General features: G+C 39.2%; 1 protein-coding gene across 1 annotated transcript in view; it reads right to left on the reverse strand.

Annotated features, from left to right (window-relative positions):
* Window positions 1-364: 364 nt before the first annotated feature.
* The window catches only part of MAT1A (methionine adenosyltransferase 1A), a 33538-nt gene continuing 20904 nt past the window's right edge, over window positions 365-12998 (reverse strand). Inside the window, exons 5-9 of the mRNA XM_019555977.1 lie at window positions 12250-12393; window positions 10824-11042; window positions 6914-7096; window positions 6101-6234; window positions 365-5409 (exon numbers count right to left, since the gene is read on the reverse strand). Of these exons, the coding sequence (XP_019411522.1) occupies window positions 5307-5409; window positions 6101-6234; window positions 6914-7096; window positions 10824-11042; window positions 12250-12393 (783 nt within the window). The 3' untranslated portion in view covers window positions 365-5306. The remainder of the gene's footprint in view (window positions 5410-6100; window positions 6235-6913; window positions 7097-10823; window positions 11043-12249; window positions 12394-12998) is intronic.

The raw sequence follows: 12998 nt of genomic DNA on the forward strand, positions 1-12998 counted from the left end.
TTTGTTTCTGCTGCAAAATCTACTTAGTTAAGCAGGCATCAGCAGAGTTAGGTTGCTTGTGGAAGGAAAATACAAGAGTTGAAGAGGGGTGGGGCTGAGGGTGTGTACATTGCATGCAGGAGAGTTAGGCACCTGAAGCGTGAAAAGTTAATGTAGTGAGGATGAGTGTAGAAGTCACGTCTTGCCCAAGTAAGGGACTTGTGGAGGTAGGGGAGAAAGACACTGGTAAGTGCTTTTGGAGAAGTATGAGTAGGCTTTGAAATGGACGATCAGATGTCTGGGCACATGTATGTTACAGAAGGGTAAGACAAGTGAGAACATACACTCAGATTGGGGATAGCTTACCAAAAAAATGCACACGAGCTCATCTTCAGAACTGTTTACTGAGCACAAGGAAAATTATCTGCAACATTAATAACTGCATGCCTACAGCACCTTTAACCTGCGGATCTCAGTCAATTTCACAATTAAATCGAGCCTCACAACACGCCTGTGAGGTAAGTAGGTATTACTACTATTGATATTGTTATTATTAGCCCACCGTACATACAAGGAAACTAACACACATCAGAGTCACAAAAGATCTCATAGTCTGGGGCTGAGAATCCATTCTGAATGCTAAGCACCAAACCAGTCAGATTTAGAAAAGGCATATTTAAAGGAGGTAACTAAACACAAAGTACATGAAACATTCTTCTCACAGTTATTTATTCCCATCCCACACTTAATAATTTTGACAAGAAGTAACTGCTGTTGTAAAGTACTTGAGTTCCATATACAGACAGGGAACCTGAGACTTAATCACAGTCTGGAACTGGACTGAAAACTTATTTGTCCTGCCTACCAAAAGGTTAATGGCAAATGTCCTTGTAAGCCCAGCAACTCATAGATACAATATGATTAAAGTACAATGGTTTCTATAGCCAGCAGTGGACATGAATGATGCAACTTCACAATACATCCAGACTTCAGGTCCAAAGCCCAACAGAACCTTTGATATAAGTCCAGAGAATGCCTTGTACACATGCCCCTGGAGCCACAGCAAGACACATCAACTGTCTGCCACTGCATCCATTTTAGCTATATTAAAAACCTAGACAGATGTGCAGTTGGAAGCTCTTCGGATGTCTTTGAAGCGTTCCAAATAGTGAGGGTACAGGCATTCACAACCAAAGAAGAACTTCAAAAATGACCCTTGAAAAAAGAGGAACATATTTGAAGTGCTTCCTAAAGCAACTCCAACCTCTAGTGGTCCACCAGCATCCCACAATGCTCTGCTCTCTACCCTTGCATTGGAGGAGGACTGGGAGGAGAGTGAGGCAGTCAGCCAACAAGCATGCTCCTATGCACCTCCCCCTTGCTAGAGAGAGACATGCTGCTCCATATTTTTGCAGTCATTCTGAAGCACCCCGGTAGCAGGATCACACCTCTGCTCAGCACTGAAGCACACCAAATTTGAAGGGATTTGGATTATTTCAAATGTGTGTCTATCCATGCCCTAACTTAAAACAACTTTTCTTATTATTTCTGGTAGGATCCATTGAGGTCAACCAGTCACAGAAATAGGTAAGCTTCCCAGTCAGACAGGGTCTTAGCATATTTTTGAATCCACATTTAAAACAAATGGGGCTATTGTATTCAGAAGAACAAATGTATTATGGAGCAAATTACTAAATGCAACTTACATTACGAAGTAATATTTTCTCACAAACATGCTTACAATTCTTATCATGCAGAAATACAATGGTAAAAGGACTTTCTTGGCTCAGGGGGTTTTTATGTCAACAACATAAAATCATCATAAATTCTCATTTTTACATTAAATGGGCTTCTCTCGGCCAGAACAGTTGCTGCTATTTCCTCTGTAGCAGTCTAAATTTATGATGATGAAATCATGTTACATTTCCAAGATCACCAATGTTTTCCTGTAACACTGTGATAACCAATGCTTTCAGCTATATGGAGATCTTTCAGATTCTCCTCTGCAAGCTTTCTTCCTTTCCCAATGATGTTTCCAATATTTTCTCGATTCAATCCTCAGTGAAGAGAGTGGAAAGATCCTCACTGACTTCTTAACTGTTGGGTCACGTTGTGGAGCTCCTGTCAAACAGGTAGGTGTAGAACTACAACTGTATTTCTGTATTAGTTTGAGACAGAATTAATAGATACATGTCTTTGTTATCTGTAGCCTGTCCCTGCTTGGATTTTACATAGACAGACAACATAAACAGTCTTTGAACAGCAGCAGCATGTTTTTTAGTAACAGGTTAGCAGCAAAGTATGATTTTTATTTACCAACAAAAGAGACTGTAAAAATGGCCTTGTGGGCTTCTGTAATTCATTGGTTAGGAAACCATCTAAATAGAACCGGTACCTGTGGGGCAGTAGGTACTGCACTGACAATTTAATATTGTGTGGCAGAAGGATCACCCTGAGTAAATGTGTTGCTCCTGGCAGTAGAGTGGAGGTAGAAGATTCTTGTGCCTTCCTGATTCTATGTACAGGGAAGAGAAAGGGGCATAGATAAGATGCCTCTCTACAACCCTAATTCCTAGGATGTTTTCAGCCCCTTGGAACTATTTTCAGGTTGCATAAATTAACATAGTCCTCAGGCTGGTCCAGTCCAGCACAGTAGGCGGCCTTTACAGAGCAGCATTAGACTCAATTTCATTCTAACTTTGTGTATACCATCTGCCAGCCCTGAAGACTTGTCCTGGCCCCTGATAATCAGCGTGTGTTCCTTTCCATCCTATGACAGAGGATATGAAAGCCAAATTACAACCTAAAACATAACCCACAGTCTTCAAATTATGCTCTCGGTAACACAAGTATAAACCCATTAGACTTGAAAGGGCCTCGACAGATGAAAGTAAGAGTAACAGAGAAGTGTTGAAGTGTATACTGGAATGTAATTTGGCCTGCATAAAAGAATAAAGATCTTCGGTTACTAGCATTATGCCTGAGACAGAAAGAAACAACCCTGAACCTGAGCAAAACTATCTGTACATTAGTGGCACCTAACTGCATTAGTCATAGATCAAGTCCCATTGCACTAAATGCTGTACAAATACAGAACAAAAAAAGATAGTCCCTGTCCCAACATGTGCAAGGCTAGCAATGACAAACAACAACTCTATTTGCAAACTGAGCAGTTCTGATATGGAAAGTTGGAATGAAAGTTGGAATAGGGAGTTGGAATGAATACAGAACCTCGCCAGGCCATTTTTGCCAATTGACTTCTTTAGGTGAAGCTGCTCTCAAAAGATACTTTTGACTAAAGGGCAACTCTCTTTGTGGAATGCAGTATGCTCTGAGGCTTCTTTCCTCTGGGGAGCTGAGTTCAAAATCCTATTTTTAGTTACATGGCCAACAAATTGTTGTTTGAGACGCATGACACAAATGATGAAGGAAATACCCGTGACTTGACCCGTAGGAGATTTCTCTATGTTAAACTTGAGAGACACAGGAAGAAGACAAGCTTGAATAATATCTGTGCTTTTACTGCTTTACTTTTGTGACTTTTTTTAATGATGGAGTCATTCATTTGATTATTCTAACTGCTGCCTTCTAACTGCTCCCTTCACAATTCAGGAAACTATGAAATTAAACAAAAGTTTGTGCGTGTGTGGAGGGGGAGAGGAGGGTGGAGAGAGAGAGAAAAAATTTCTCCAGTACAGAAGGCCTGTTGATCTGTTAAACTGCAGGTGAATTTTGAGTATCATATCTGGCTCACACTGTCAGAAAAATTAATTTCACTCCTTATTGGTTATCATAATGTGAAAGTGGCACCAGAAAATCAAGACCCAGTCCCACTGAAATCAGTGATGACCCTAATTTCAACAGATTGCAAAGTTTTTGAGTCATTTGCAGATTTACCCTGTTTCCCTTTCCTGGTTCACATTTTTAAGACCTCACAGTATGTGGGCACACAAAACTGCATTTTTCCACAACTAACTATTGCCTGGATCATGACATATCTCTAAAATAAAAAGTAGCTGGTATTTTTTTTTTTTAACTCGGGCTATGATGTGTGCCCCACTCAAGTCAGTTTGAAATCCCACCTGCAAAGATGTATTTTCACAGATGTTAAGTTTAAAAATCTATGGTATGTGGTACTGCCATCTAGTGGCCTACTTTAGCATTTACTTTTCAATTAAAGAGATGTTTGTCAAGGTTCATAGGACCATTTTCAACTAACCAGTACCTCTTATGTTTTTCTCTATTGTCTTGTGATAACTTGTGTGTGCAGATTTTGTTCCCAAATTGCCTCAGTGCCAATAAGCAACACACTGAGTCTGACATTTCTAATAAGAAACCTGTGTGTGCGTAAAAATAAAAAAGTACATTATAGTAAAGAAACATTAGTTTCAGTTTTATACAGGGTTGTTATAAACACCATTGAGAAAATTAAGATAGTCATAGTGAAAGATACCTTAATAGTATGCCCTTAAAATCTATTAAATATGGAGTACTGATAGTACTTTGCTGTCCTGTATTTGATAGCAGTGACATTGGCAGGTAGTATTAATTTTGGCCAGTACTAAAGTCAATGGCTGTGTAATGTGCCACAGGTTGAGATGAGCCATTCAGGCTAAAATCTGATGAGCTGAGACATGACTATATATAAAAAGGCACCTATGAAAGTAACTATATAATACTCTTTTGGCAAAAAAGTTTTTAAAGTCTAATAAGTCTTTAAAGCATAGTTAATTAGAATACTATGGTAACAGCAGACAACCTCTAAAGAAGGTTTAAACACTATGTACCTAGTAACGTCCCCTGAAAATGAGAATATGGTGCAGTTAGGCAATAGTGAACTCTTTCTGGGCAAGATGCCTTACCACGGTTTGTGAAACCAGCTCCAATAAGGAAATTGTACCCCAGGACTCTCCACTGTGGAATCATGAATGTCAGCAGACTTACAGCTCCATATGCAAAGTTGCAAGGAACAGCTTTTCCTTTGCATGTAAGACCACACTGTGATAGATTTGAGGCATAAAGGTAGGTTGGTATGTCATAGTGATATTTTGGCTTTCATCAGTCCAACCAACAGAGCAGCAGTTAAAAAACAAAACATAATTTTTGGTGGCATATGATGATATAAACAAATAGTGCCTTTGATAATGAACCTGGATAAAACATTTAGGGTAAAAATCAATCCCATGAATATAACCTTTTCCTTCTGTCACTGAAAATCTGAAATTTTAAAGCTAGAAGATTGCTGTTGTATAAAAGTAGTACTCATTTCTGGACGCATCTTGACTAGCGAAATCTTCTTCCCTTCTGCATTGGAGGTAGCATTACTGTCAATATGAAAGTTTTTTAGGTATCTCCCATGAAAATTCATTTCTTCCAAAGTGACCATAACAGGCAGTCTTCTGATAAACGGGCTTCTTTAAATCCAAATCCCTAGTGTTGAACAAAAAGAAAAGAAATGCTTTATTTTAAATGATAATGTTATATATTGTTTTTAAAAATCCAATAACTGTACCTTTTTCCTTTTTCCTTTTGCTACCTGCAACCTTGTATAATATTGAAGTGCAAAGGTATACATGACTTTCTCCCAAAGAATGACTATAAAAGCTATAAAAATTAGTCTGAAGTCTTTGATGACTAGAAACAAAGCCCAATGAAATTAAAGGGAATGCTAAATTTAGGCAAACAAATGGAGACAAATTTCAATTAATTTATTTGGTGGGAAAAAATCTCCATTTTTCAAGCAGCTCAAGTAAAACCAAGTTCACAGTACTGGAAATTTTATCTAATTCAACTCCACATGCCACAGAATACTCTGTAACTTTATTTACCCCAGCAGAGGACCAAACTCTGAGGGGGTGACTATCAGCTAGGCACACATAATTCCAAAAGAAAGTTAGGCATAACATCTTACCCCTTAACAGATGTAGCACACTGCTTGGTTCATAAATACATATGATCTGTACAAACTGTCAAAATAACTTTTTTATACTATGTGATTCAATTCTATAGTAGCCAAGTGGTTGGACAGGCTGATCTAGGATGTTCTTTCCATCTGGAAAGTCTATACATCTGTGAGGAGGACTTCCAGCATGTATACACTTTGTTTTTCTCACATGCTCACCTTACAATGACTCCAGGTCGAAGATCAAAGTTCTTGTGCACAATACCTAACAGCTCTCTCTCTGTTTTCTGGGAGGTTCCATAAGTGAACAGTGAAATAGAGAGTGGCTCAGCCACTCCAATGGCATAAGAAACCTTTGGCACAAAGAAAGAGTGGTAAGGAGCATGTGGCCAGCAGGGTACATAATAGAACAAAACATTCTTATAAGGGATGGGTGAGTCATCTCAGAAAAAATAAGGGCTTTCCCTTCACTTCTTGCTCACTGCCAACTTTTGGTCAAATTGTAACAACACTCAGAGGTTCTAAATTCTTTGGAAAGTTATTGTGTTTCCTAGGAGCTTCTCTGTACCTTATTCACCAACAGTATTATCTCCAGTGATCATTTCAATGACATGGCCAGTCATACACTGGATCTAAGTCTTCAGTCTGAATTAGTACAAAGTATACACAAGCACCATACTTATCTCCTGTTGCCTAGGCAGCACCAGAGTTTCTCTGTCCATCTATGCAACTATTTCCACTGTGATAGTACATGTCAAGATAACTTCCAAAAAATAAGCATAAAAGGCTGGTGTTCTGAAAGCCTGGCAGAAAACAGATCTTCCTTTCATCTTTCCTTTTAAATTTATCAAGCTTCCATCCTTCCAAACACTTCTAATTTCTATCCACTCACACCACTTCAGACATTATCACAACTATGGTAGCTAAGACATGCTGCTTGATCTCTTCTACATAACCACATTTTAAGGGAGATTTTTAAAGGAAAGGGTAAAAAGAAACAATTTCTGTTTAAAAAAAAAAGATCAAACATACTTGAACTAGAACACGACGACATAGACCAGCTTTCACCAATGATTTAGCCACCCAGCGAGCTGCATATGCTGCCGAGCGATCAACTTTTGTATAGTCTTTGCCTGAAAAGGCACCACCTCCATGAGCTCCCCATCCACCATATGTGTCCACAATGATCTTTCGACCAGTAACGCCAGCATCACCCTGAGATATTAACACAAATGTCACTTCTTGTGCATTTATTAGCCAGAGTCTTTTCTTCTTTTTCCTTGTGGAAAAAGAATTTCACAAATTAAATTCTGCAGGTGAATTCTCTCAAAAGAATCATCTTTTAAAAGTTCTAATGACCACAATAATTTCCCTGCAGAAAAGGAAACTGCCTGAAATCAAGATATTGCTAGGAAATGACAGTAGCAATGAAGTTATCTCACTGAATTAACATGGGGGGGCGTTTCTGTTCATGTAACAAGAGGGAGATCAGGTTGTCATTTGCTCAGAGTTTATTTGATTATGCTGGCTACTTTGTAAATATATAGGAAAACATATTCCTTTTACCAAATTGATTTAAAACCAGGCACAACAAGTAGAAGCAACATACAGGATATGAAGAGAACAGAGATGGGAACATAAGGCTACAGAAATTAATTATGAGCAAACCTAGTGGTTCTGAGTCATTTAAAGTTTATTATTGTATAAGATAGGTGGCCAACCTGTGGCACACATGCCACTAGTGGCATGGGCAGCTTCTGTGTGTGGCACGCAGCAGATCAGGGAGGGTCAGGGAACATACTGGCCGATAGGGCAGAGAGCAGAAATCAGAGCAGCAGAACAGACAGGAAGCACAAGGTAAGGAGCAGAAAGACTGAATTCTGGACAGTAAGTATAGGGCAGGGAACAGGAAACAGGGCATGTCTACACGTGCGTTTACGCCGGCTTAAATTTACTGCACAGTAAGTAGGAATAGGCCAGCATCTACACGTGCAGGCTTTAAAGCACATTAATGCTATATGTAGACTGACTTGGGACTAAAGTTGGAAATACATGTATTTCATCTTTAATAAAATCTTCCATCTGGAACTAGTCTTTTAGACTCAGAATTAATTTATAACTTATATTTGTAGTGAATTCAGACCTTACATTTTTGTTGCAACTGATTGTGTTGCAAATGGAAGGTCTGAATTCAGTAAGCTTCAATGAGAATGATTAATGTGTTTCATGAACTTAATTTACTTAATGGAAGGACCAAGTAAAAGAATGAGATGGAGATGTGAGCCACTTGCATTCAAACATGGATCACTTGTTAAAGTATCTAAACTAAAATACATACATTTATAAATTGTGTGAAAGGTCACTAAGACAGTTTTAATGTGAATAAATCATCACTAGGTGCTGCTGAGAAGATGAGACTAAGAGGCAAGGAGTTTTTGGTGATATCATTTACTGGACAAACTGTGTAATTGGGAGAGATGTTAGAAAATTTATTGGGCACAAAGTACCTTTCTTCAGGTCTGGGAAAGAAGGAAGTGCAGCCTAATCTGCCAGAGCATGTGTTAGCATGGCTTCAGACCCCAGGAAATAAACACCCCTCACTCCTCCACACCTTTGCCTGTGGCTGCCCTCCCCTGTCCCTGCTGGATTTGCAAGAATACTTTTCCCCACTGAATGGTCTTGTTCTTTTCCATAATTAGGTTATTCATTCAACTAAATTTCTCTTGCTTTGAAACTATTTCTGATAACTTTTCTTTGCCCCAAGTTTAAAGTCCTCCCACATTCCCTTAAGTGCCTCTTTTACATACAGAGTTAAACATAAGACATTGCTTTATCTAGTATTAACTTAGGCTGCACTTGCTTCTGTCCCAGATTTGAAGAAGAGTACTTTGTGCCTGGCAGTTTGTTAAACATCTCTCCTAACTATATTGTTGGTCTAAAAAAAGATACCACAAAAACCCTTTGCTTTGCATATTTCCTAGAACATCAAAGCTATAACCATATTCCAACTCAGAACTCTACTGTAATTCTTAACTTGCCAAGGCCAAAATGAAAGTCATCATTAGCTTTGAAAACATGAAGTATCACTGAGGAAGGAGTGGAAATTGATTCGAATTCCAAAAAAGCCAGGCTTCTAATCCTAGTTTTGTTGCCTTTCCTTTTTTGTTTTGTTTTTTTTGTGATGTTAGACCTATTTGAGACTATTCAGAACACCATAAATACAGAAGAAAACAGCAATTTATAATGGTTGCCACAGTGGGCTTCATATACTTGTTTATAGGGCTAATTATTGCCAGTAGGGATTATGCCAGGTAGGATGCTAATGGTGTATAGTTTCCTTTTGCTTATACTATTATCATTAATAAAACATTTCTAAAAATTTCTAAAAATTCTAAAGAATTCTAAACATTTCTCATTTGGCAGAATGCTTAATTAATTTTAGCAACATGCTGTACATTCCTGATACTATCTGCAAATATCTATATTTCCATTTTCCCCATTTTTAATAGCACTGAACAAACACTGTCCCAGGTTTTCTGTGAAGGTTTGCTCAGTCTTTCTAAGAAATGCTTCTGCTCAACATTTGTACTTGCTACCTGAAAACTCCTGGAGCCAATGCTAAGATGACAAGTTAATGGTCATTTTAGGAACTTCCTATTAAAAACATCTGCCTGGGACCAAAATAAAATTCAGGAATGTCCCTTTTAAGTGAAGGATCGAAATGTTACTGGCCTAATTAAAGAAAGAAGAATCAAAGGGGAAAGTGGAACTAACAGTGAAATCAAAAGATATTTTAAAAATACATCTTTGACCAATGGTCTGTTCCTGCAGTGAATGAGGAGTTTAGTCACTAGCTTCTATCATGATCAAGCCCTAAATCCTGACTCCTAGATCTTAGTCAGACAAAGCCCTCATTCCTTTTGTTCTCTAAGAGATGCCCACCTTGCATTGGATTTTCAGAGATGTTAAGCACCTGCAGCTCTCATTGTCTTCTTACAGAACTGTGTGCTGCACAAATCTGAAATTCAGGCCTCCCAGCAAACAGTAGATAAACACTTGGACATCCCATTTAGTTTGATGGGTGTTTCTCTTGTGAGCATACTGGGGGCATCTACATGTGCACTTTAATGTGCACCAGCCTACCTATCTTAATGCACATTAAGCATCACTTAAAAACCATGGGCACCTATACACATGATGGACCTCTGCTCCAAAACGTCACAGCAGATTCGATTAATCTAGTCTGCAGAGTCTGCTGGAACGTGCTAATTAGCATGCTCCAGCAGCCTCTTCATCATGAGTAATCAGCGTCCTCACATTTCAAAATGGCAGTGAGGATGCTTTAAAGCTCATTTGATGAGCTTTGGTTAAAGCACCCCCACCACCATTTTGAAGTGCAGGACGCTGAATACATGTGATGCTGTGGGCGCTTTAATTAGAGTGGCTGTCAGAGCTTTCTGAGTACTCTCAGAGCCGCTCCAATTAAAACGCCCCTACCCTTCACCCTCGAGCACAAGTATAGGTACCCCATGCTCTTTAGATAATGTGCATTAAGGTAGGCTAATGCATAATTTTCCTAGTACCTCACAATGGGGGTACTAGATTTAATGCACATTAATTAAAGTGTGATAATGCTCATACAGACACACCCACTGATGGTGTGATCTTTTGAGATGCTGAAATGAACAGGAGCTATTGGAGCCCAGAACCCAACAATATTTGACATAAGTTTCTTATATGCAGGGGCCCTGAGATTACACCATGAATATTCAGGAAATTCAAAGGTTTCTTTGGACTCCAGTGCATTAAGCACTTGGTTCTGTTCCCATTTAAATAAATAAAACTGTCACTGATTTAGAAGTTGCAGCATGATTTTCTTGTGTTAGAAACATATGCTGGGCAAACTGGTGGAAGAATCAAGATATAAGAAATAACCACATACCTGTGGCCCTCCAATAACAAAACGCCCACTGGGCTGAAGGTGATAAACAGTTTTCTCATCCAAGTATTTGGCAGGAACTACAGCTGAAATCACACGGTCCTTCAGAGCTTTCTGCATAGTCTCCAGTGAAATGCCTTCATCATGCTGCACAGATATAACAATGGAGTGAACACGGACTGGGATCACGGCTCCTTTTTCCTGGACATACTGAACAGTAACCTGAAAGAGGACCAAGGGGGAAACAAGAAATGATTGTATGATGAATTGCCATTCTATACCAGATACTGGGCCTTAATACATAAGGAACAGGTAGCTGCTTACCTGGAGTTGGGGGGACCCCCTGGGGCGACAGCAGTGGACAATCCAACCACATAGAGCGTGGTCAGCAGCTAGAGCATGTCTCTGGCCAGCCAGACTCTGATTTCGGGTGGCTCATGCTGCAGCCACATGCACTGCACCACTTTTTGGGGGGCAGTTTTGGAGATCCCATTGTCAAAAAAAATGCTACACTGCAAATTAGCAACATGGTGAACATGTGCACATGTGGTTTGCAGTGCCATATATGGGTTTGTGGTGCCACAGGCCACACTTGTGCACTCCAGGGGACATGCTCATGGTCATGACTCAGGCTAAAAAGGCTATGCACAAAAGGAGTATTTTACCATTTTGCATCATTCACTTCCTAGCAAAACCCTTTGTTTAGGTGGAGATTTTCAAAAGGAGCCTAAGTAGGTTCTTAGTACCATTGAAACTAAAATCCTTAGGCTCCTTTGAAAATTTCAGTCCTAAAATTTACAGGCAAAAACAAAGCCTTAAGATTTCCTAACCCTAAACACCTGGGCCTTTGTGCACCAGAGATAAATATTCCTCCACTGCTATGCAATACCTTGTCTCAGATATCTAGGTGCATGCAAACAGTTTTACATTACCCCCAAGAGATTATACCATGAGCAAAGGATCTACTTTATGTGCTACCAGAAAGATGAGATCATACAATAAGCTATGTTCTGAAAGTCCTAGGCAATTCGCACAAAGCAGGGGCGGGCAATTATTTCGGGCAGAGCGCCGCTTACTGAGTTTTGTCAAGCCATCAAGGGCCACATGACAGGCAGCCGGGGGCAGATAAATATTAATTTTCTAAATTTTTTAGTGGCCCTGCTGGCCAGATAGAATGGTCTGGCAGGCTGCATCCGACCCGCAAGCCACATTTTGTCCACCCCTGACATGAAGTGAGATTCTGAATAAAACAGACCATTAACAACCATTATTTGAGGAGGAGAGAAAGTGTAAAAGATAATTGTATTCAATCAGATAGATAAATTAATGGCTATTACCTATCCACAAGTGATCAAGGCTTGAAAATATTCTTCCACAAACTACTCCTGTATTCAGGAAAGAGAAAAACTGAAGTGAAAGCAATGCTTACCTGTGTTTTAGAGTCAGGTCTCAGCCAAGGGAGTTCACCACTGTGCCTCAACTCTGCTAACTTGGCATTCAGTTTGTGAGCAAGGATAATTGTTAGAGGCATACATTCTTCCGTCTCATCTGTTGCATAACCAAACATCAAACCCTATTATGGCAGAGGAGAATATATATTTCAGCCAGTGATTATAGTAGTACAATAGCGGCTGGAGACCACAAGATTCCATTGGATACAAAAAGGAAACAAGGCATTTGATCAACCTTTTCTTATCATCCGTGTTATAGACAAACCTTAGAAGGCTTCAGCTAAATCAAGAACTCATAAACACATCATTTGGAATAGTCTCTACTGCCAACGTTTTCAATTTCTGGCCAAACAGTTTTTAGTTTTTTGGCTAAAAAGTATTTGATAAAAAGCCAAAATCTTCTCCAAAAATTGCACTTTGTGAAAATTTCTGTTTTATCAAAAAACATTTTCAATGGAAAATTTTCAGTCAGCCCTAGGACTATCTCTGGACAACGTGATTTATCTTATGGTAAAAATAGAAATAAAATATTGAGGAATATTTAAGGGTCAATTCTGTTCCTTTCTCAGGCAGAATTCTTCTATGAGCAAGGTGTCTTGGTTAAGGTTAGAGAGATGGTTTAGAATGAACGTAATGAAGTTTTTTGTCTGAGCAGACGAGAGAAAGAACACATTTCCTTGGTGTTATCACTCCTTCTCTAGGTATGGCTACATGAACAAGTTACTGT

Source organism: Crocodylus porosus, unplaced genomic scaffold (genome assembly GCF_001723895.1).
Source record: "Crocodylus porosus isolate Cpor-Errol unplaced genomic scaffold, CroPor_comp1, whole genome shotgun sequence".
NCBI lineage: Eukaryota > Metazoa > Chordata > Crocodylia > Crocodylidae > Crocodylus > Crocodylus porosus.